This window comes from Maniola jurtina, chromosome 6 (genome assembly GCF_905333055.1).
Source record: "Maniola jurtina chromosome 6, ilManJurt1.1, whole genome shotgun sequence".
NCBI classification, from domain to species: domain Eukaryota; kingdom Metazoa; phylum Arthropoda; class Insecta; order Lepidoptera; family Nymphalidae; genus Maniola; species Maniola jurtina.
Genome location: NC_060034.1, coordinates 985,669 through 1,010,402, shown reverse-complemented (window position 1 = coordinate 1,010,402; position 24,734 = coordinate 985,669). Strand labels below are relative to the sequence as shown.

Below are 24,734 nucleotides of genomic sequence, written 5' to 3'. Positions count from 1 at the left end.
TGTCGGAGTAAAATGGGCATAGAGTTTATTTTAGAGGATTTATGTGGTGTTGCGTGATGGTGGTGTATATTGCTTGCATGGTTGCTTGATTTTCTGCAAGTGCATACGCAGGACCTCCTACTTACTACCTACAATACAATTTTACCAGTTTCCCCCCTTCCCATCCAATTTAGAGGGGGGGATGATAAGCTTAAAGCTTGTACTTAGATGTACAATACCAAAAAATACAAAATACAAAAATTTATACAAAAATTTTGACCCTACGTGCACGTAGGGTCATAATGTTACATCTAACGGTTGAAATTGACTAGGATTTTAACAAAATTGTTCTGGTACAGCTGTTTTGACACCTGTCCGTAACTGGATGGAGGTCACTAGAAACCTCAGAGAGTACCTAAGCTTTTTAGGGTCAAATCATCAATCATTGTGTCAAAGATGTTATCAAAAAAGTTTTAAATCATTGACTCAACTCGAATATGATTCACTATAGAGTATTGCCACATATTCAACATATAGCATAGATGTAATGGATAGCTGTCTGTCTGACCACACGTCGCGAAGACGGATCACTCATGGTTTAGTCATTGTTTTGGCTTGTAATGAATAATCAATGAGTACCGAGTAAAATAGAAACTTTGCGGTGTTTTCCTGTACCTACTTACATACCTATTAAGTGCTATTAGTAAGACAATCCAAAAAAACGGTCAAGGGCGAGTCGGATTCGCACACGAAGGGTTCCGTACCTTCGTACAAGAAATAACACTTTTTTTGTGATGTAACAGCTATAAATTCACGATTTTTGAATTTTCCCTTTACGACATCAGTGCTTTACTAAATACTTCCTTGTGGTTTATTGTTATCTGCCAAATTTCATGATTCTAGGTCAACGGGAAGTACCCTATAGGTTTAGGCTCTTCACAGACAGACTCGATAGATAGACGACGAAGTGATAATATAATAAGGGTTCCTTTTTCCTTCTGAGGTACGAAACCCTAAAAAGATTTTTTAAATATCTACTTACCTACATAACGAGAACTCAAAAAATTATGATATTATACAAAATTAACTTAGCTTGCACCCCGGAGATGGACATAATAAGCGACTTTTGCCCCGGAAAACCAAAAAGTTGTTGATCTAGCGTCAATTTCATAACTTTCTCTGTACTTTGAGAATTAAGTATACTTATTACTTACTTATAAGTTTTTCTTGTGTACTTACCTACAAATTAAAAACCCAAAATAATAGGTATGTATACTACATACTAAGCTATCACAGTAATGCGTTTATAGCTTTTCCTATACTATGGAGTTAAGTACAAAATGCGTGCTCATACATATTGTATGAGGGATCATCGCTCGGACGGATAAAATAAAGTCGCGGGCACAATGGTTTACAAAGGATTTCAATAATAGTGTCGAAATAGGTATGACATTACTTAGTAGGTTTCATTTTAATTCTTTATTGCACACAAACTAAAATATTATTTTACATATATACAGAAAACACAGAAGAAACTAAACAATATGTCGGTGCAAAGGCGGCTTTATTGCTAAAACAATCTCTTACAAACAAGGTCTCTAGGTTTATAGAAAAACAAGTCCTACTTCATCATCATATTCATGAGTGACCCATTGGTAGCCCCCACTACTGTCAATGAGATGGGCTTAGACCATAGTCTGCCACGCTGGCCCAGTACGGAACATTATGGGAATTCTCAGGCATGCAGGTTTCCTCACTATGTTTTCCTTCACCGTCAAAGCTTAGAGGTGCGTGCCCAGGATGGAACTTTCGACCTCCCGAAAGAAGGATTTAACTACCCTTCTCATTATGAAAGGAGACCTATGCCCAGAAGTTGGCCACCGATGGGTTGATTATGTCTTATGATTGTGACTTGTGATGGCAATCGGGGTATGAGGCTGGGCCGCACACCCGCAGAGGGTTAGCGCGGGGGATGTGCGGGTGTGCAGGGCGTCCCCACCTCAGTTACCATCTCCACCTGTCGCGTACCTATTATACGTTACGTTAGCATACTTCATACTATTTATCAAAAAGTAAAATACTTCTATAAACACTTTTTTTATAGAAAAGTTGGATATATATCAAATTCAAATTCAAATTCAAAATGTTTTTATTCAATTAGACTTTTACAAGTTCTTTCGAATCGTCAAAAGCATCTACCACTGGTTCGGAATGCCTTTCCTACCGAGAAGAACCAGCAAGAAACTCGGCGGTTGCTCTTTTCAATGATTTGATATACAATATTATGCCATGTATACAAGCAATTGAAGTCCTGCGCATTGCTGGAGCGAATCGAAGTTCAAATCCACGCTTTTTTATCATTTACATAATCTTCGATAGTATAATATGCTTTTCTCAGGAGCATATTTTTAATAGATTTTTTGAACCTGTGTAAAGGCAAGTCCAAAATTGACTGAGGAATTTAAGAAATATAAGCTATTGTGTAATGTACGCCCACCTTTATACGCCTAGAACGCATCCGGTCATATTTTGACCGCTATTAAGAGTTATTGCTGCATTTTTATTCATGGAACAATTTAAGAAATACCCGGTTTTAGAGTTTAGGGGTAACCTCTATAAAGGGTGAATATAAGGCTCGGACTGCACGGATTCCGGTTTCATTCCGGTTTGGTTCTTTACAAGCTAAAACTAATATTCTGAACATGTAAGAATAATATTATACTATCACACTTCACACTAGTATTATAAAGGCGAAAGTTTGTGAGTATGTGTGTGTGTGTGTATGTTTGTTACTCCTTCACGCAAAAACTACTAGACGGATTTGGCTGAAATTTAGAATGGAGATAGATATTATCCTGGATTAGCACATAGACTATTTATTATCCCGGAAAATCAAAAAGTTTCCACGGGATTTCGAAAAACCTAAATCCATGCGGATGAAGTCGCGGGCATCGGCTAGTCATGTAATATCTTGTGTATGTAGACACTATCAACCTGCTAATATAGTAATTTCTCTACTGCCTCTCCTCTTAGAGCTGGAAAGAGGGATATGAAGCTAAGGCCCAGTATGATATTATCCAATGTGAATTGGTGTGCGACACACACTCCTAGTTTTTTCCCAAGATATGCAACAAAATGCCCGTATTGTATTAAAAACGAGCTGATTCCCGCGAATTTATCCACGTGGATTTGGAATATTTTTAAAATCCAGTTGTAGCTCTTTGGTTTTCGTTAGTAAAATATTTACTCTATCTGACTCTGGGAAACCAAATTTCGTCAAGATTCGTTAAACTCATGAGCCATAAAAAAGTAACTCAGAATGGATGGACTGACACAGACAGATAGATAAACACACTTTTGCACTTATAATAATACTAGAAGATTAGACAGATTGTAGATACTGTAGAAAATCAGTTGTGGCTGCACAGCGGCATGGCCACGTGCTCTTATTTGGTTTGAATTAAAGAAAACGATTCTTTCCATTCGCATGTGAAATCGAAATTTTGCTGAAGTTTTCAACCATACTTCTGTTTTGAATCTGTGTTTCCCGATTCTTAAGCAACTTCTTGACCAAACGAAAGTATGAAAAATATATATTTCATTTCAATGTAAGATTTCAGTCAAGTACTTAACATTTTACTTATACATACGGACCCAGACCGGACTAGCACCGGCCTTACGTCTGGTCCAAGCCCAAAGGCCGCCCGTAATATTGGATGATGTAAATGCGTTACCGACATATTTGACCGGCGAATAGTTCTCCCTTTTGTATGAATGTGTGAATGTACGGTATCCCATATGTCATAGATTCGTGGGAGTTGGAATGAGGTTCATTGAAGTGGTCTAGATTACAATATTACTAGCTGATGCCTGCGATTTCATCCGCGTGGATTTAGGTTTTTCGTTCTTAATCAATTACGATACAAGTTAATCATCTGACATGTTTTTTAACCCCCGACCCAAAAAGTGGGGTGTTATAAGTTTGACGTGTGTGTCTGTGTACCTGTCTGTGGTAACGTAGCTCCTAAACTAATGAACCAATTTTAATTTTTTTAATTTAGTTTTTTTTGTTTGAAAGGTGGCTTGATCAAGAGTGTTCTTAGCTATCGTCCAAGAAAATCGGTTCAGCCGAAACAAAGGTTATCAGCTCTTTTCTAGTTACTGTAACCTTCACTTGTCGGTGGTGTTATAAATTTTTAATTTACACCTGTTAACAAGTTTTGTCGGAAACTAGCGTAATATCACAATTTACTATAATAGTGTACTTAATATTTTTTGCCATGGATTTATAATCCCAGAATATGTATGGGATGTGAGGCAGTATAATTAACACCTCTACCATCAATGGCGACCAGCTCTCTATTGCTTAGCTATTTTTTCATAGTTTTTCGTTGATTCTCTCTTATCGTTGATAAATTGAGGAGAATTCTGTGAGCAAATCCGTGACCTCTAATTTTTCAATTATTTACTAACGTAAGTTGTAAGACATTGCTTATACTACGATAAACTACTTACACTAAGAGTGTTTACGTTAATAAATCTGTTGTAAGTTAATTATGTAAGCTACTTATGTAAGTAAAACTTACAAGTGTAATTACAGCGTATGACGTAGTGCGACAGGTTCCAAACAAATCCAGTAGCTTTCAATTACAAGAAAAGTTTACCCGATGAATAGCTTAATCTTGGCAAAGTTGTAGAGCTCTAAACCTGTCAGACCTTAGCAAACTAGCGAATGTCCTTGAAATTAATTAAAACTACCCTCCGAAGGGTGGAGCAGTTTAGCAAAGCCATTGGCTGATCTCGAATCGATTAGAATAGGGTTATATTGAGTTATCCTTCGCTTAGATGGTAACAATATACGGGGTCTTTGGTAGACTTTACTACAATGACTGAGAGGGTATGTAATTGCTTTCCAATGATTTTGCTCATAATTATTAGGTGCTAATGAATTTTGATGATCTCCTAGGCCAACTGATTAGTTTCTCATAGTATCTCATCGCTGAAGGTCCTAATCCTTTTCCATTCATCCCAGTGGTCAAAGTTTTCCTGAAATATTTTTTTGGTTCCTAGATCCTTCAGCATACGCGATAGTTAAGAAATATTTCGACTTTTAAGATTTTTAAATAGGTAAATAAATGTACGGAAATAAAGACGGACGGACACGCGACAGACAACGTAGGCTAATAGGGTCTCGTTGGCATCCTTTGGGCAAGGAACCCTAAAAATCGTCTTATGGCTTATCAACGGAACACATGGCTGTCTCTAGCCAATAGGTAACTTTTATGCTTAGACCGCTTGCGATACACCGGTGGTACATTTGTTGTAAGCCAACAGGAATGCTGCATATTTGGGTATTCAGAGCGGGTGCCGACAACGAGCAAACTGCGGTAGATTAGTACGTGACTCGCATCGCGCGCTCTTACAAACAACCACACATAACTAGCGTCCAATTGCTGGATAAAGGAGGTGCAGCAATCGCTGCGTGTGTAGCCCGCTTTATAACGTCGACAAGATAATAATAGGCCTCTAAAGTCTAGGTCTAGAATCTCAATTTGACTTATTTGAAGAAATTCAATTCGTAAAGTGTAAGGTATATTTCAAATGCTAAAGAATAGGAATACCTAAGCTAGATAGCTTGAATAAGCGTCTCCAAGAAGTTGAAACTAAATCAGAAACTTTCATCGCGTATATAACTGCGAATTCTTAAGTTACTGGCCACATAATGATTAGGTTAAAGAATCATTTAGGTACAGTAGTCCAAAGGAAACCGGAGCAGTGAAAGATCTTATTCCGTAACTACTTTTGCCCGTGAGTAGGTAAATTAGGAAGAGTGGTTGTAAAATTTCTCAAAAGATTAAAATAATTCACACAAAAATATTCTAAGTTATACCAAATTTTCAAAGGCATCCTGCCCTATGACAAATTAGAACTTCGTTATTCTATACTGCTGATATTTCTGAAACTTATTATTAGGCTAAGACATAAAACAAGTTGACTGAATTCGACATCAAAATGATATCATATCATTCATAGCAAAAAAGATATGCATTAATAGCTGGAGGGAGTCTTCAGCCATTAATGCATAGTGGCTAGCTACCATCGTACCGCCAAGCGATTAAGCGTCCAGGTACGATGCCGTGTAGAATCAAAGGGGTTTTGGTTTAATAAAAACTGCCATATCCCATCCAGGTTAGTCCGCTTCCATCTTAGACTGCATCATCACTTACCACCAGGTGAGATTGAAGTCAAGTCTAACTTGTATCTGAGTTAAAAAAAAATCGCAACGTATGCAGTCCACCTTAGCCCGTGTAACAATGCTTTCGTATGAATGAATCTTCACGCTTCATTTGGGAACGCGAGTCGAGGTAACGAAGCGGGCGTACGTGTAAGACGTTCTTGAAACGGTTACAATAATAACTAACAACGTTTTGTTGCCGCGACGACGGTTCTTATTTAATTGTTGAACTCTACTTGTGTTACTTAACGTGATTGTGTGTTTAAATACTTTGGATACATAAACGTAGAGTTGGAATCTTAATAATGAATGAAGATAAACCAATATTTGGCCTTGATTCGTGGTTAAAATTAACGCTCAGTATCTTAGAACGGAAACAAGTCTTATAGTTTGATTAAAATTTCTTACCAGAAATGCCTGAAAATCTGATTTTTAGAAGTTTCCGCTTCCATTAAGATGCTGGAGGACGGCATCTAAACTAAAGCTTGAGCCTTTATTTTTTATTTATTTTTTGAGCCCATGTTTTTATAATAACTGCTTGAGAACTAGACCCTCAGGCAACCAGCACTAATGCCAGGCTGCCTGAGTCTAGCTTTGTCTAGCTTTTAGACCTACAATTTAATTCCGTTTAGAGATTATGTACCTATCTACACCAGAAACAGCTACGATATGTCTCCAGCTTAAACATTCAAGTTTTCAACATTGAATGATCTAAAAACTTCGTAAAATTACTGACTTGCCATCATGCTAAGGCTGCAGAAGTTTTTTGCAATAAAAGGATTTTGAAATTAGATAGTGATGTGTTTTGGACAACATTATTGTTGTAGCAGTAGTATAACAATGTTGTACTACACGTAGTTACTACGAGTATTATTTCGGACACCAACGAACACGTGTCGCCTGCGGCTGTGTGCCGGTAAAAACATCCGCTGTTTGTGTTGGCTAAACAGTACAATTTCGGACATTCGTAATCGTTCCATGAAATAAAATGAAATGAAATATGAGGTAACTATTACTGTGTAATCAATAAGTTTTTATATGTTACACTGAATACTCTCTCTCTCTCTCTGAAGACTCGCGGAATCATATCAAAGAAAGAAAGAAAGAAAGAAAATGCATTTATTTGTTGTTGGTGTCACAAATAAAAACAAAGCACATAAATGTACATTTTCATCTGTGACACCACCCCAAATGGGTGTACAGCTCAGCATTAAGTCCTGCATCACATGCATTAAAACGCATTAAATGCAGGACGCTGATATTCAAGCGTTCTGAAAGGCAGGGAGATATGGAAAACAACTGCTGCAGCACTAAGTTCCACGAAGGAATAAATGGACTCCATCATCGTCATCATCATCAATATAGTAGTAATAAATTAGCTAACACTAACTCAAAAAATCATTTTAATTAAAATTCAATTAAGTAAACAAAGCATTGAATTGTAACCATAGGTTCTTGATAGTATCTAATAAATAATTCCTCCTATCCAATAACACAGTATGAATTTTCTATCAATTCAGGTTATACAGTAGGTATTAATAATAATTACTACTGCACAGAAATGACGGGTAGTCTGTCAACCGTCGCGTCGCCATTAAATCGCACCGCGTTCGAAAGTCCTTATTTATTCAAAGCAAAGTTCGCCAGTACTTACTATGTATTTCAAAAGACGTACGTAGGAATTATTCGCTAATTAAGTTCGATTAAAAAGTTTTTAATAGGCGAACACTCAATTTAATAACACTCGATTCTTTTTGAAAGTTGAAGCTTGTTAATAAGTTTTTTTTAATGATTTGTTATTAGGTACATACCTGTGGCGCAACCGGTAAGCGCAGCTGTTGTTGAATAGAATAAAATAGTTTTTTTATTAATTTAATGCCTAAAAGTTATTTTCCTTCGCCCGAAGATGTTTTCCTTCGCCGTTAAAAATGTTATATTTCAGATTGCTTGGAGACGGACGTCTTAGCTGCTAGGCTTATCACGGCTAAATAAAGATACCTATACTTAGCTTTTCTTTACTCAGATACCAGTTAACACTTGACGGCAATCTCACCTGGTGGTAAGTGATGATGCAGTCTAAGATGAAAGCGGGCTAACCTGGAAGGGGTATGGCAGCTTTCATTAAACACATACTTACTCCTTTCGTTTCTACGGTACTTGGCGGCATGGCTTTGCCGGTAGGGTGGTAACTAGCCACGGCCGAAGCTTCCCACTAGACCAGACCAGAAATTTAGAAATTATAAAATTCCAAACCCTTGCCGAGAATCGAACCCGGGACCTCCCACTAATAAGACCACAGCGTTTACCGCTGCGCCAGGGAGGCCGACAATTCCTCCAAAATTCTTTTCCAAAATATTTTGTTGACCCATTTTAAAACTTTACAAAGTGCTAAGCGCAAAACAGGAGACAGCACGTTCAAGTCACTGACTCTTGACGACGCTGAGCGAATTTTAATGCGCCGTGGGCCCTGATTCAAGGCCGTTTCCCAGAAAATGACGCCTGCAGTTTTTTAAACATCCCCCATTGATATAAAATCTCGTAAACCAAAGATAGGTAGGCACATTCTTATCTGTAACTGCAATCTTGCAAATAAATGATTTGTAGCAGGTCCGTCTATCGGTTGACAATGATGACGATGATGAGACGTCCACAGCTGGACATAGGTGTCTTGTAGGGACTTCCACACCGCCATCCAGCGGCTCTTTCGACCCACTCGTCCTCATTGCTGAGGGTCGCGACCCCTTCCCATTAATCACATAATGATAGGAGTTTTTTGAGATAAAAATGCGGGGGGATCCTTCCGCATAACTTCAACTTACAACTCAACAAAAAAAACCGACCAAGTGCGAGTCAGACTCGCGCGACGGTTTCGTACTCGGGTATTTTATCCGACATTTTGTACGATAAATCAAAAACTATTATGCATAAAAATAAACAAAAATCCGTTTTAGAATGTACAGGTAAAGCCCTTTCATACGATATCTCACTTGGTATCTTACTTTGAAAATTTAAATACATTAAAAATTTTTTTTAATGATGTAACCACAAATTCACGGTTTTTGGATTTATTGCTTTATTTATGCTATAAGACCTACCTACCTGCCTTTCATGATTCTAGATCAACGGGAAGTACCCTATAGGATTTCTTGACAGACACGACGGACGGACAGACAGACGGACAAACAGACAACAAACACGCTGTGACTCTGAGCTTTCTTACGAGGCCCATAGTTAGCGAATAGGTTTCAGATCCACATGTCCTCAACAAAAACAACGACATTAACTGTATAAATAAAAGCTTCAACTCAATTGGATGAACGAACCCCAACAGACAGACGAATATTAACACTTATTTTAACAACACATTATTATCTTGGATTTTGTATGTCAAAGAAATTTCTCTATAATTTCTCTCGAAAGCCTTTAAATTCGACGACAAGTCACCAGCCGCTTAAGTAGGCTCAAGTTATTTCTGCAATTTCCTGCTGGCGTGCCTATTCATATTGGTTTTGCGGTTTTTGAAGCATATTTACAAAAGGAAGAGGTTACTCAACTTCATACTGAAATTAAATGTGCTTAACTTGCTTTGGAAAACCCATCCGTACCAATCACTCTTCACACTAATATTATAAAGGCGAAGTTTGTGTGTATGTGTGTATGTATGTTACTCTTTCACGCAAAAATTGAACGGATTTGGCTGAGAGTGGAGATAGATTATACCCTGAATTAACACATAGGCTACTTTTTATTCCGGAAAATCAATGAGGTTTCACGGGATTTTTAAAAACCTATATCCACGGGAACGAAGTCGCGGGCATCGGCTAGTACTATTATAAATGTGAAAGTATGTATGTCAGTCTGTGACTATTTCACAGCCGATCGGTGAAACCGATTCCAACAAAATTTGGTACTGAGTTAGCTTGCATCCCGGAAACGGGCATAGATTAGGTACTATTTATCCTGGAAAATTTATATGAAAATTTTCACGGTGTGTTTCAAAATCGATAAGCCTTTAAGAATCACGTGGGAACTCTTTGACTTTCCGAGATAAAAAGTAGCCTATGTCCGTCTCCGGGATATAAGCTAACATTGTACCAAATTTCACCAAAATCTGTTAAACTTTTGGGCCGTGAAAAGCTAGCAGACAGACTGACAGACAGACATACTTTTGCATTTATAATATTAGTATGATAGAATGGATATCGCAAGTCCAAGTTCCACTAAGCCTTATATTAAAGAAAGTGGAAGACAGATAATAAAATGCGAATTCATCGTCTAACTCTCGACTCCGTCGTGAACTCGCTTACGAGATGATTAAAACCCTACCCACTTGGCGGAGGCGGCCATCATAATTGGATACTCTATTTCTGATCCGCGCCGCGAGCGGAGAATACATCAAAATGTCTTGGGGTGACCGCAAACGTGGCGTGTAACTGCCTTAAACTGTACCTGCCATGATTGAGTTATATCAACTCGTTATAAACTTTGGTGAAAAGCGTTAAATGTATTGTATTTTTTAGGGTTCCGTACCTCAAAAGGATGAAAGGAATCCTTTTAACTTTGTTTCTGTCTGTCTGTCTGTCGTGTCTGTCAAGAAACCTACAGGGTACTTCTCGTTGACCTAATCCCAATTTCAAGATTTCTCATGAAATTTGCCACAAGTAAAGAAAAAAAACCGAAAACCCTGAATTTGTGTCTCTAATTTTTTTCACGAAAGGTTTTTAACCCAAGTTTATGAATTGAATGAGTCTCTTTTGCAAAACAGAATAGTCTGGATATCAATGTTTCGATCGTTTTGGATAATTAATTACTTTGGCCATCCAAAGTGGTAATGCTGCCAGTATCTTGGGTACAATAAGCTCGCTGCGGTGGTCTCGATAAGGTTTTAAATTTAATTTTATTTATTTCAGTTTTTAGTTCAATATTTTTTTTAATTAGATTTAAGTTTATTTTATAGAATTGTCAATTATTATTATACCTAATTCTGTATGTTGATGCTAAATATATTTTTTTAGTTAATTTATCTAACCGCTCGATTGTAGCGAGCCTTATGTCGGCAAGAGATATATTTCACGACACCTATATGCGGTGGTTTAATTTTTAACTCGTGCTGTCGTGTTTTAAATTAATGAGGCTGTACGTTAACTTAATGAAACGCTGGTTTTTGATGCGTTCGAGTTTTTCATGGGGAACGACATTTATGTTATTACATCGCGTTCTATATTCGTATTGGGTGAGACATTTCTGTGATGAAATGATGATTACATTATTATACTACTAATAAAGATTACCATAGCCCTTCTAGATTAGCTCGGTTCCATTTTTAGACTGCATAATCACTTATCACCAGGTGAGATTGCAGTCAAGGGCTAACTTGTAGCGGAACAAAAAAAAACTATAATTTGCGACAGGTTGGCATGGCAATCGCGGTGGAGATGCTCCCGCCTTATACCCCGATTGCCATGTCGACCTGTCGCGTACTATAGATATTGTCCGCGTGGATAGGTATATAGTTTAAAAAATCCCGTGGAAACTCTTTGATTTTCCGGGATAAAAAGCAGTCTATGCTCAGGATGCATGATCTCTGTACCTAGTAAATAGTACCCGCAATTTCGTCCATGTGCATTTACGTTTTTAAAAATCCTGTGGGAACTCTATGATTTTCCAAGATCAAAAGTAGCCTATGTTAAGATAGAAAAGCTATAAACTTTATAGAAGAACTTCAAATCTGATCTAGAATGGAATCAAACCCAGAATCTGTAGTCTACAAAGCAACACGTACACCGTTCAGAAAGATTATCAAAGTTAAATCCTTAGTCAATTATTCCTAGTCGAGAAAGCGAAATGTTTCAGTCCAAGAAGTACGGAATTCTAACTCGAGGCTCGTCCAGCTGGCGGCCGGATGTCCGGTGCCTCGAAACTTATTAATTGCGAGGTCTAAGGCTGGTCACAGATTGACGGATCAGATATGTCTACGGATTTTGTCTTAGTCGGAACAATTTTGCCTTCGATTTCCATTACAAGGAGGCAAAGACATCTTAGGATGGCAAAAAAAAAGATACTCCTATATAATATTAGGATGTAAATCCGCCATATTTATTGATTTCGTATAAACATAAAATGTAATCTATATCACCCGGACCATAATAATGAATCGATTGACCTCATTAATCAAATTCAGCTCAGTAGTTCAGACACCATGCATACATAGATTATTAAAAACACAACCCTTCCTCTTGGCTTTGCTGGAGTGGGGTAAAATTAAGATATATTAAAATCTTCTAGTAGGAATTACCACCTATGAGCTAGAATATCAGACAAAATGGAAGCAGTTTATTGAAGTATATTATGAATCATGGTTCATGGTATGTCATACATTGTAATGTATTCCATTTGCCTTTTGTGCGCTACCTGGTCCAGTTCAAGCTTCCACTGGACATAAAGCCTGCCTGCTTCTACTTTCTCACCCCTAGGACCCCAGGCTCTTCATGATAATAATATGACTGTGTCCAGCATGTCACTTGGACTGTTTGATATCAGACCTCAGAAAATATCACAGTACAAAGTCTCAAAGTAGACTAGAGAGTAGAGAATCTCTATAATAAAAAATAAAATAAGTAGACGCTTTAGCAGTAAAATTTTATAATGTAATTTCTTCGGCCAGAACATTTTACAGTAGCTCCATTGATTATTATGAGCGGACTCGAGCCTCAGGCGTCCTGATAAAAACGCCCGCGCCACTGCAGTACGAGGGAGCACTTTCTAGATAAAACCGTTCGATTTCCTTGTCTTTGCTGATAAAACTTGTACTATTATTTCTGCAATAGAGATGGGCATTATTGCTTCTTTCAAATAATTTCATTTTGAAATATTTCTCTTTACGTGATCTTATGGGCATAGATATGTCTTATGGGTGATTTTTCACGGAAAGTGAATTTTCAATTTTCACACTACGCCCTATCAGCGGGTAACAAAGTGATCCTATAAGGGTTCCATTTTTCCTTTTGAGGTACGGAACCCTAAAAATTAAAGCTGGGTTAAAACGTAATAGATAATTATATTCTTTGTGAGATTTTGCTTCCTGATTTTTACCCCACTGCTATAAGTAAGGTAATAAGTAGCTAATGTTACATAATATGAAAAGGCTTTTTACGTGATTTTTCACATACATCCTGTGAAATAGTCCATCTCTATTCTGCAGAGAGTATCTGCATGGCTTCAGGCGTTTATAAAGAGAGCCAGCGGTAGCAGTAGGTAGCTACCGGGTCCGATTATCGAGAGAATCTTGTATGAATTATGTATTTAGTTGAGAGAAAAATTTGTTTTGCGATACGAGTGATTTATACGTAAAGTTTTATTGCTCTTCGTCTTATTTATTGTTGACGTACAATGTGAGAGACCTAATTTTGTGATACTATGTATTTTACTACTGATTTATTCTTGACTACTTTATAGTACCACTAGCTGATGCCCGCGTCTTCGTTCCCATGGACATAGGTTTTTTAAAATCCCGTGGGAACTCATTGATTTTTCGGTATAAAAAGTAGTCTATGTATTAATCCAGGGTATAATCTATCTCGATTCCAAATTTCAGCCAAATCCGTCAAGTTAGTTTTTGCCCGCTTCCATCTTAGACTGCATAATCACTTACCACCAGGTGAGGTTGTGACTTGTATCTGAATAAAAAAAGGATATTTAGCTATCTTTTATTAAATTAACGTAATATTTAGTAAAATGCACATTATTTCCCAGTAATTGATGACACGAATGATGACATTACGCGTCATTATAGTCATTATCCGAATCGCGTGCTCGACACAAATGAATGTAACAATGTTCGATTACTGCACTGAGTGTTTGTTTAACGAGTGCCCAGTTCACTGGTTTAATGACATTTTTAGGGTTCCGTACCTCAAAAGAGAAAAAGGAACCCCTATAGGATCATTTCGTTGTCTGTCCGTTTGTCCTGCCTGTCAAGAAAACTTATAGGGTACTTCCCGTTTACCTAGAATCATGAAAGGCAGACGGACAGACAACAAAGTGATCTTATAAGAGTTTCGTTTTTACTTTTGAAGTACGGAATCCTAAAAAAGACGACGGGCAAGTAGATCAAATAGTTTGTTAGCACTTTCGCCGGGGTATACGTATCTTGTACAATATAGACAGACAGGTAACCTTGCCCCGATGCTCTAAGCTTTGGAGTTTAGAAGTCATCTGCACTTAGTTGCCAATGATTCCTCTGGCGCACCACCAAATGCAAGGATGGTACTTCGCATCTCACAAATGGCTGCAGTACTCCATGCATGACCCAAATCAGGTGGTAATATTATGCTAACCCAAGACAACTACTCACCAATGCCTTAATTCAATAATGCTTAGGTGTATTACATAACTAAGCTTAATTTCAATTATTCAAATCGGCCTAATTCGGCGTGTACAAAATTTACATATCACTACATGCCAGTTATATGTACACACTTCACCAGTGGCCACTACGGCTAATGTCATGTCAGATTAATGCAAAGATAATCGATGTGGCCGGATTATTATCTGATTAGCTAGATTTGTTCACCACAAAAGAGGAAATATAGATTTTGCGCGATTAACTTAAAGTTTATTATCGCTTGGTGATAGTTTTCATAAACGTTTGTTATTTGTAGGCTCTAAAAAGTGTTAACTTCCACAGTAATAGTAAAGTGTTAAGTTATGTTTTTATAAAAAAATAGCAAAGTTTTAACTATAACATAAAGACTAGATGAAGCCCGCGATTTCTTCCGCGTGGATTTAGGTTTTCTAAATATCCCGTGGAAACTCCTTGATTTTACGGGATAAAAAGTTGCCTAGTACCTACCTATATCAGTTTCCGGGATGCAAGCTACCTCTGTACTAAATTTTATATAAATCGTGGGAACTCTTTGTATACTAAGTTATACTTTATATACCTACTAAGTTAGCCCGCTTCCATCTTAGACTGCATCATCACTTATCACCAGGTGAGATTGCAGTCAAGGTCTTACTTGTATCTGAATAAACAAAAAAGTATGTACAATTGTACCTATGCTAAGCCTACAATGGGTCATATTTGTTGGGAGCCAAGTCGGCGCTGGCAAGGCGCCTATCAGATGAGCTGGGCCGCCCCATTGTGCTGTGATAACCTAATTCCGCTGAAAACGCGCCCTGTACATGACATCTGCCGAGATTGTACTGTGTACTGTTTACGCGGAATCAAGATTTACCCCACATTTTGTTGGAAAACATTTGCTAAATATCCCCACTGAAATCGTGAATTAGGATGTTTGTGACCAACTTATAATACTGCCCGCAACTTCACCTATAAATAAGATAAAACACAGAGTGGCCTATGCCCTTTCCTGGGATGCAAGCTAGATCTACCTTTCATCAAAAATGGTCAAACAGATGGGCTGTGAAAAGCTAGTAGACAGACAAATAGATACATAATATGAGTATGGATATGGCTGTGACACACAACCGGATATATGAACTGGACGCAACTAAGTATAAGTATGTATACTTGTTTTACTATGGAAACCTATGAAGGATTTAATAAATAATGTTTAGTTGCTCTGGCCTGTAAATCATAAACATCTTCATGATCAACCCATCACCGGCTCACTACTGAGCACGGGGCTGTCTCAGAGTGAGCAGGGTTTTGGCCAGCCTTGTGCAGATTGGTAGACTTCACACATCATTAACATTATGGAGATCTTTCAAGTTTTTCAGGTTTCCTCACGATCTTGTTCTTCACCGTTAAAGCAAGAGACAATTAATTAAGTACTTAAAACGCACATAACTCCGGGTAGTTAGACGTGCGTGCCTGAAATCAAACCCTTCCACCTCCGATTAGGAAGCGGACGTCCTAACCACTAAGCTATCACACTCTACTCAGTGATTACAACTTCCATGCTCTCAAAATCTGCCCACTCTCTGTGATAGACGCTTAGATGATTCTCAGCAACTCCGAAGTCCTTAATAAACAGCTCGGATGACAAAGAGACCGTGTCTGGCCTGTGTATCAACTTTGCCGACTGGCGGTCACGGGGTGGCAGACCGTGATAAAGCTGTTAAGGAACACTCTGTATATTCTACAGGGTGGTTGATGTAGCTGTTTGATGTATACTAGTATAGGTACAGTGTGTTTTGTTTTAGTCGGAATATTATGTAAGGAAGTTGTAAAATAGAACGCTTTGATTTGAAGTCAATTTGTGTACATGTTCTCAAAATCTGTCTACTCTCTGTGATAGACGCTTACGTGATTCTCGGCAACTCCGAAGTCCTTAATAAACAGCTCGGATGACAAAGAGACCGTGTCTGGCCTGTGTATCAACTTTGCCGACTGGCGGTCACGGGGCGGCAGACCGTGATAAAGCTGTTAAGGAACACGCTGTATATTCTACAGAGTGCTTTATGTAGCTATTTGATGTATACTAGTATAGGTACAGTGTTTTGTTTTAGTCAAAATATTTATGTAAGGAAGTTGTAAAATGGAACGCTTTGGGTTGAAGTCAATTTGTGTACATGCTCTCAAAATCTGCCCACTCTCTGTGATAGACGCTTAGATGATCTCGGCAACTCCGAAGTCCTTAATAAACAGCTCGGATGACAAAGAGACCGTGTCTGGCCTGTGTATCAACTTTGCCGACTGGCGGTCACAGCGCGGCAGACCGTGATAAAGCTGTTAAGGAACACTCCCTAATAAACAGGATGGTTTATGTAACTGTTTGATACATACGACAGCAACGATAAGTTCAGTGATAATGAATTCAGTCCATAAACTACCGCTATACAAAACATCACATAATTTTATTACTACAGATCGAAACCCTGTCTTTAGTTTATTTAAGAATGGAGATCTACGGCGTGTGAGCATGCGATTCGTTGAGTTGATGATGATGATCAACAAATGTTTAAAATCTTGCTTGAAAATATACCTGGATAATAGCTAGGTATATATTATTTTCAAGCTAAATTTTAAATATTTCTTACACTCTCTTGTTTATAAATTTAATTTAATTACGTCTTAACCTCAGTAGACGTTGAGCAATCTTAATAATTTTCTCGTTTTTGAAAGACTTAAGCGCCCACGTCTTACTGTAAACAGCAAGGTGTTCTTACTTTGTATAAAAATTTGAATACAGGTAACTTTACTTAACGTTGTTATTTATTTGAAGAAAGCCTTTTCATCAAATAATTCTAGCTTTAGGACTTAGAAGCAACTTAAAAAAAAAACATTTGATGATAATAATCAGTCGACGGCCTCCCTGGCGGATTGGCAAGCGTTGTGGTCTTATAAGTGGGAGGGACCGGGCTCGATTCCCGGCATGAGTTTGGAATTTTATTTATAACTTCTAAATTTCTGGTCTGGTCTGAGAGGCTTCGGCCGTGGCTAGTGACCACCCTATCAGCAAAGCCGTGCCACCAAACGATTTAGCGTTCCGGACCATGCAGTATAGATAACAGGGGACTATGGGTTTAATGAGAACTGCCATACCCCTTCCAGGTTAGCCCGCTTCCATCTTAGAATGCATCATCACTTACCAAAAGGTAAGATTGTAGTCAAGGGCTAACTTGTATCGGAATAGAAAAAAAATCAAGGGATAATTACTATAAAGCAATTAGCCTATGGCTACTTTAAATAACCTTTTACCATGAACAATATTTTATATTATTCTTATGTTGAATTCAACGCATATAGAGTAGGTACCATGTATCGGTGTACCTACTGGTAAAATTACTTAGGCATTCATGTAACGCGCCGTCAGCGTCCGTGTCAAAGATTACGATGCATTGATGTCGAGAACGGCATAAATACCCATTGTTTTATGGACAATGGCTCAAAACAACATGTTTTACTCAAAATGAATATCGTTAGTCATTGTAAACCTTGTTTTTTGGGTATAATATACATAACTTGCCTCATCGTATTGAAACTTCGTCCGAAAAAATTATAGTTCCACAGCTTTTTCTATAGTAAGAACCTAATCAAAGGGATAATTTTATGTGAATTTGGCTCACAAAAAATGTTTCATTGTAAGTAAAAATAAAATTTAATATTTAGACACTTTTTCATCAATAAGGCATCGAAAATGAAATTTGTAAGTTAATAGTGAACACAGAATCATCATATTATTCTGCCATTACTCACTTCATTGAATTAGGTGTACGAAAACATCAAACAACAAAAATCACTTTTATACGCATTAAAAAAAATGGCCTGTTAGAATCGAATTGGAATTTTTTGCGCCAACATCCATAAATAAATGCATTGAAATGGTTGTGGAAAATGATTTTCGCATCGGTACGCGAAAAAAACAGCTGAAATCCTGGTTGTTGGGTGTTGCATTTTTGTCGCACGGAAGCGGGTTGTAGGCCGCACGCCGCGTGCATTATTGAGTGCCGCTGAGTGACGAGACGCGTTACCGGGGACTGTTCCGACGTGCCAGTGCAGTGGAAACAGACACTAAATAATTACAAGTGAGTATGATATGATAAGGTCACTATTTGTCTTGAAAAATGGATACAGTACGCATAAGACGACTTCTTTACGTATGAAAAGGAGCTGAAATCCTGGTTGCTGGGCGTTGCATTTTTGTCGCACGGAAGCGGCCGCACGCCGTGTGCATTATTGAGTGCCGCTGAATGACGAAACGCGTTGCCGAGGACTGTCCGGCGTGCTAATGCACTTATCTATTTTAATCTCATCAGGATTATTTGTTTAGATTATTCCTGATGAGTACCTATCGAATATTGTACCTTATACCGGTTGTAGCTTATACTTAGGATAACATTAATTTCAATCCTATGTACTTAGGTCATATTTAGCAAATAATTCATTTCATTTCGTTTTATTTCATTTCAAGACCAATAAAAAATTGCCAAAGTACGCATGAGATGACTTCGTTACGTATAAAAAAGAATTGTAATCCTAGTTTTGGGAAGCACGGAAGCAGATCTCAGGCCGCTTACCGTTTTCATTGAGTGCCGCTTAGTGACCAGACGCGCTGCCGAGGACTGTTCCAACATGCCAGTATAGTAAACTAAAGTTACAAGCTAGTCAGTCGAGTATGTAACTCGGTGTGAACGCTGCTTGAACAGCACTCGACGCCCCACAGCGCGAGCCGAGCCAGACGCTTTTCTAACCGTACAAGTATCCACCTAGCTATGTGTTCATCTAAAAGGATTCAGTTTCATATGAAAATAATTTGAAAACACGCAGCATAGAGACTGGCATTATAGCTGTAATTACTAGGCGCTGTCTAGCTCAGAAAAATATATAAGTAAGTATATGTTTATGTGCCATTTCCCACGAAAATATATGGTGTTTAGTGCTCTACTAGATAAAGAGTGAGACTTCATCCATTTGGATTTATATTTTATCTAAACCCCGTGGGAATTCTTTAACAATAAGTCGGTGCTATTGCTAATTGCGTGGCAGCGCTAAAAATGTAAATATAAAACTATATTAACTCTTGTATATTATATTCGGTAATATATTAAATTATTTTTTACTTTTTTTTTTGTTTAATTATATTTGTGTTTGTGGTAATTGAAATCGGTTCGTATTTTATTTTTTGGATTGAAAAAATAAATTACAAATCTATGGAATTTTGTCAAAGATTTTTTCCCCGATAAACTGGGTCACATGTTTCCAACTTCTTTATGTTTTACCCTAGTAAAGAATACCCAAAAATATTAAGGGCCCAACTTAACAAAAATTAAAAAAAAATGGTATGTGTTAATGTTAACGAAAAAGTTCAGACTTAGCTTATTAATAAAATCTACTAGAGGTAGAAAACCCCATGAAAAACCTACCTATTTCAGTTATTAAACCTCATTTTAAAACGCATCGTGATAAAGGTTTATTAAATCCATCTGCCACCATAATTCATGTTCATACCTGTATCCTGCAACCCCCGACACTTGAGACGGTGTCTGCGAGGGTGACACCAACAAGTTCAAGGTTGTATGCAACCAGGTATTAAATAGCTCACCTCACTTGCTATACGCTTTGAAGCACTTTCATAGACAAGCTAGAGTGGCTATGTGAATAACTTAAATAACTTCGTTTAAAGGGTCTTGAGGGTTACCTTTTAATAAGATATCTCATCAAAAACGCTTCGGCCGTGGCTAGTTACCACTCTACCGGCAAAGCCGTGGCGCCAAGCGATTCAGCGTTCCCGTACGATGCTGTGTAGAAACCAAAGGGGTATGTGCTTAATAAAAACTGCCATACTCCTTCCAGGTTAACGCACTTCCATCTTAGACTGTATCATCACTTACCACCAGGTAAAATGTAGTCAAAAGATAACTTGTATCTGAATTTAAAAAAATAATTAAGTATTAATACTTCAGACAAAGTTATTAAAGTTATTGGTGCGGTTCGTATAGAACGTATTTAATATGGCTCGTATGGAATCGATGTATTTTTATATGGCTGAAATTATGTAACTGAAATAGATTTAAGGAGGGCAACGAGAGACTCGATAGCTCAACGGTTGAGGACCGGACTCAATACTGAAAGGTCTGCGGTTCAAGCCCCACCCGTTGCTCTATTGTCGTACCCACTCCTGGCACAAGCTTTACGCTTAATTGGAGGGGAAAGGGGAATATTAATACTAAGAATATAAGCACGGCTAATATTCTTTAAAAAAAATAAAAAATTAAGCAAACGGGTAAGGCATGATAAATTGTGTAGCAATTACAAAATGCGTCCAAGAATCAAAACGAAGCACCAGCAGTCAGCACCCCGCGGGGTTCGTTTCAGTAATTTCATAATAAAACGAAGGGTGCGTTGTTTGTCGTCTCACCGGCTCACGGCTCACACGCGAGACACTTTGTTTGGGTTCACTTTAACACTTCTGTTTTACATACCTATAGTATTTATTGTTATACTAGAAGCTAGATGATGCCCGCGACTTCGTCCGCGTGGATTTAGGTTTTAAATGCTGCTATTCCGGGATAAAAAGTTGCCTACATCAATTTCCGGCTCGCAAGGTAGCTCTGTATCTTTCATATAAATCGGTTAAACGGATGAGCCTTTACAAATCCCGTGGGATATCTTTGCTTTTCCGGGATAAAACGTAGCCTATGTCCTTCGCCGGGATGTAAGCTAACTCTGTACTAAACATCAAAATCGGTTAAACTGTTGGACCTTGAAAAGCTAGCAGACAGACAGACACACTTTCGCATTTATAATTATAATATTAGTATGGACAAGATGGCGCCACCCGCAGACGAAGGCTTTCTGAATTTATTTTATTTATTCCTCAATTTTCCAGGGTAGCCTTTTGTTGATTTCCGGGATACAAGCTATCGGGTAAAGGTTAAATGGATAGACCTTTCGCCTCTCGTTAAATTTCGCGGGAACTCTTTGATTTTCTAGGATAAAATGCGGATGATCCGTGAAAACCTAGTAAATACATAAACTAACACACTTTCACATTTTGTAATATTAGTTAGTGTGGATTAGGTAGGTATAAAAGACGAACTCATTGCCGCAGATCAAGAAAAAGGTTCTTTTCATGAAGTCGAAAGTTTCTACACGAGGTTTTAAATACCATATGACGGATATGAAATACAGAAAGGCGTGACTCATCTTACCCTTTGTGTATTGCATATCCATGCTCTTGGACGGATATGTATCCAGATATCCAGCCATCCAGATATCTCGATAATAATAATCGATGCAATGTAATAGTACCTACCATACGCCCAATAATCTACACATCAGCATCACATACCAAAATTCACCAGCCATTAATTAAATTTCAATTCTCAACACGACAAATCAATTTCCAGTTAGATATTAAATTGATAACTAATTACCTAAGTGTGGGCAAACAAAAGGGTTCGATTCTATTCGGTCACCCTTCCGCAGCGCTGGTTAGGACACGATCAGGGGATAATTGCTGTCCCCACCTGCTAGACCCCACTACACAATATAATGCATTTAGATTTTAGGGCAGAGGCAGTAATGCAACCTACGATATGGCATGCGAATTAGAATTTCACCTAAAGAAAAAACAAGCTTAAAATATTCTACTAGAAAATATTTATTATATTTTTTTTAAATGAAAATATTACAATAAAACTTAAAGCTAGCCTTATCTCATTACTATAAAAATCATGCCCGCGTGGAATGGTGCCAAGAATACTGGCTGCATTTCCACGCTGGACAGCCAGGCTGATCCGTTGGTCAAAAAATTAGCCAGCCCTTCTGTCACCCGATGAGGCTATTAAACGCGCTGAAATGTCTCTAAACTTAAAATGTAGTAATATTTTGTTAAAATTAGATTAATCAGTATGTTACTAGGCACCGTCCACCCTTCCACAACCAAACGTACAGGAATAGCAAGCAAGTAATATGCTTATCTACCTGTACTTTAGACCGGCTTCAAAAAATGAGGAGTTCTCAATTCGTCGGAATCTTTTTTATTCAAAGTAAATACCTATATAATAAAACTTTTGTAATGTCAGTAGTTCAATTTTATAAGTACTTATAGAAAGAAAAAAACAAATGCACGTGTACTAAGAAGTCGAGGAAATCATCTGTTTACAAGAGTAAATTAAAAATTTATAACACCCCCGACAACTGAACTGATTTTATTGGATTGTAGCTAAGAACACTCTTGATCAAGCCACCTTTCAAACAAACAAAAAAGTAAATTAAAATCGGTTCATTAGTTTAGGAGCTACGATGCCACAGACAGATACACAGATACACACGTCAAACTTATAACACCCCTCTTTTTGGGTCGGGGGTTAAAAAGATAGTCATCGCTACTCCTGAAGTGAGATTGTGTCAGAAATCACCCCTAATTGTGACAATATATCGCTGGATTGCGTGAAATCAACCAGAACGCTCCTGTCTGGCCGAGCCCGCGCAGCCGAGCGTGGCGGATACTGCCACAAGTTACTGCCAGCGCAGTGACGTAATAGCATTAGCCTTTTTACAAGACTTGTTTACATTCTACTAACTTGTAACGTAGTCTTTTCTTTTACGTTCTGCTCCCGTTCTGCCTCAAGTTACTACCGTCATAGCATTTGGGTTTTTACAAGGCTTGTTTACATTCTACTGCCTTGTATGTAGTCTTTTTCCCTATGTTCTAGTAAATGTTACAAAAAAGATAGTCATCGCTACTCCTGAAGTGAGATTGCGTCTGAAATCACCCCTAATTGTGACAATATATCGCTGGATTGCGTGAAATCAACCAGAACGCTCCTGTCTGGCCGAGCCCGCGCAGCCGAGCGTGGCGGATACTGCCGCAAGTTACTGCCAGTGACGTAATAGCATTAGCCTTTTTAACCCCCGACCCAAAAAGAGGGGTGTTATAAGTTTGACGTGTGTATCTGTGTATCTGTGTATCTGTGTATCTGTCTGTGGCATCGTAGCGCCTAAACGAATGAACCGATTTTAATTTAGTTTTTTTTGTTTAAAAGGTGGCTTGATCGAGAGTGTTCTTAGCTATAATCTAAAAAAATTGGTTCAGCCGTTTAAGAGTTATCAGCTCTTTTCTAGTTTTCTTGTAGAAAAGAAGGTTAGATAACCGTTAGGTTCATAATATTATGTCAATAGACAAATGTCAAGCTGTCAAGATGGACGTTGCCTAAAATACATAATTATTTATTTGAAAATGATGTTTTGGAAAACTCAAATACTTTGGATCGTCGGGGGTGTTATAAATTTTTAATTTACACTTGTTCCTTATTACAAGACTTGTTTACATTCTACTAACGTGTATGTAGTCTTTTCTTTTACGTTCTGCTCCCGTTCTGCCACAAGTTACTGCCAGTAACGTTATAGCATAGGTTTTTTTCTTACCATTTGATTTGGTTTCAATTGAAATAAGTCTTAATTGCTTCATTTTGACTTTACCTTTTATTCTTTTTCCACCTTTGACTTTACCACCACGAAATCGCCTGAATTTTTTTCTACTTTGCAATGGCTGAACAGCTAAACCATATTAAAGTTTCAATCTTTTCAAAAACTTGCCACTGTAACAAGTTTTTTTTTTTTGTTTTTACAAGAAAACGAGTAGTGTTTACATACCTTGGGTATAATACATAATACTAGAAGACCATTCGCAGCAATGTGTTGGGTTTCCTTGCCTTTAACACCACTCACCTTAAACAAACGAAAATATGTTTTATGTTTGTCTAACGAGATTTGCATACATAATATTTAAATTTAATTTGTTGAAAGATAAAAAATCTGCTGTGATTCATCAATGAATAATTTGTAAGCTAGTGATGTGCATCAGCTATAATATATATCGATGAAATAAGCTATATATAATGTTGTAATTGCTGTTTAAATGAATGAATACAATTAGTTAATATATTTATTGATTACCAAATTACAAAAATAAATCTTTAATATAGTCAACCCTGACCTTTACCTACCTGTAATAATTAAAATTACTGTTCTATTTATATTACAAGCAAGAATCATCAATTTAAAAAATGTAGATTTTTTAAATATTATTTGCACCGTCTTAAAAAG

At 37.7% G+C, this 24,734-nt stretch overlaps 1 protein-coding gene across 1 annotated transcript in view; it reads right to left on the bottom strand.

The window, feature by feature from the left end:
• The window catches only part of LOC123865889 (teneurin-m), a 614,472-nt gene extending 590,135 nt beyond the window's left edge, over window positions 1-24,337 (bottom strand). Inside the window, exon 1 of the mRNA XM_045907094.1 lies at window positions 24,282-24,337. Within this exon, the coding sequence (XP_045763050.1) occupies window positions 24,282-24,297 (16 nt within the window). The 5' untranslated portion in view covers window positions 24,298-24,337. The remainder of the gene's footprint in view (window positions 1-24,281) is intronic.
• Between the last annotated feature and the right edge of the window lie 397 nt (window positions 24,338-24,734).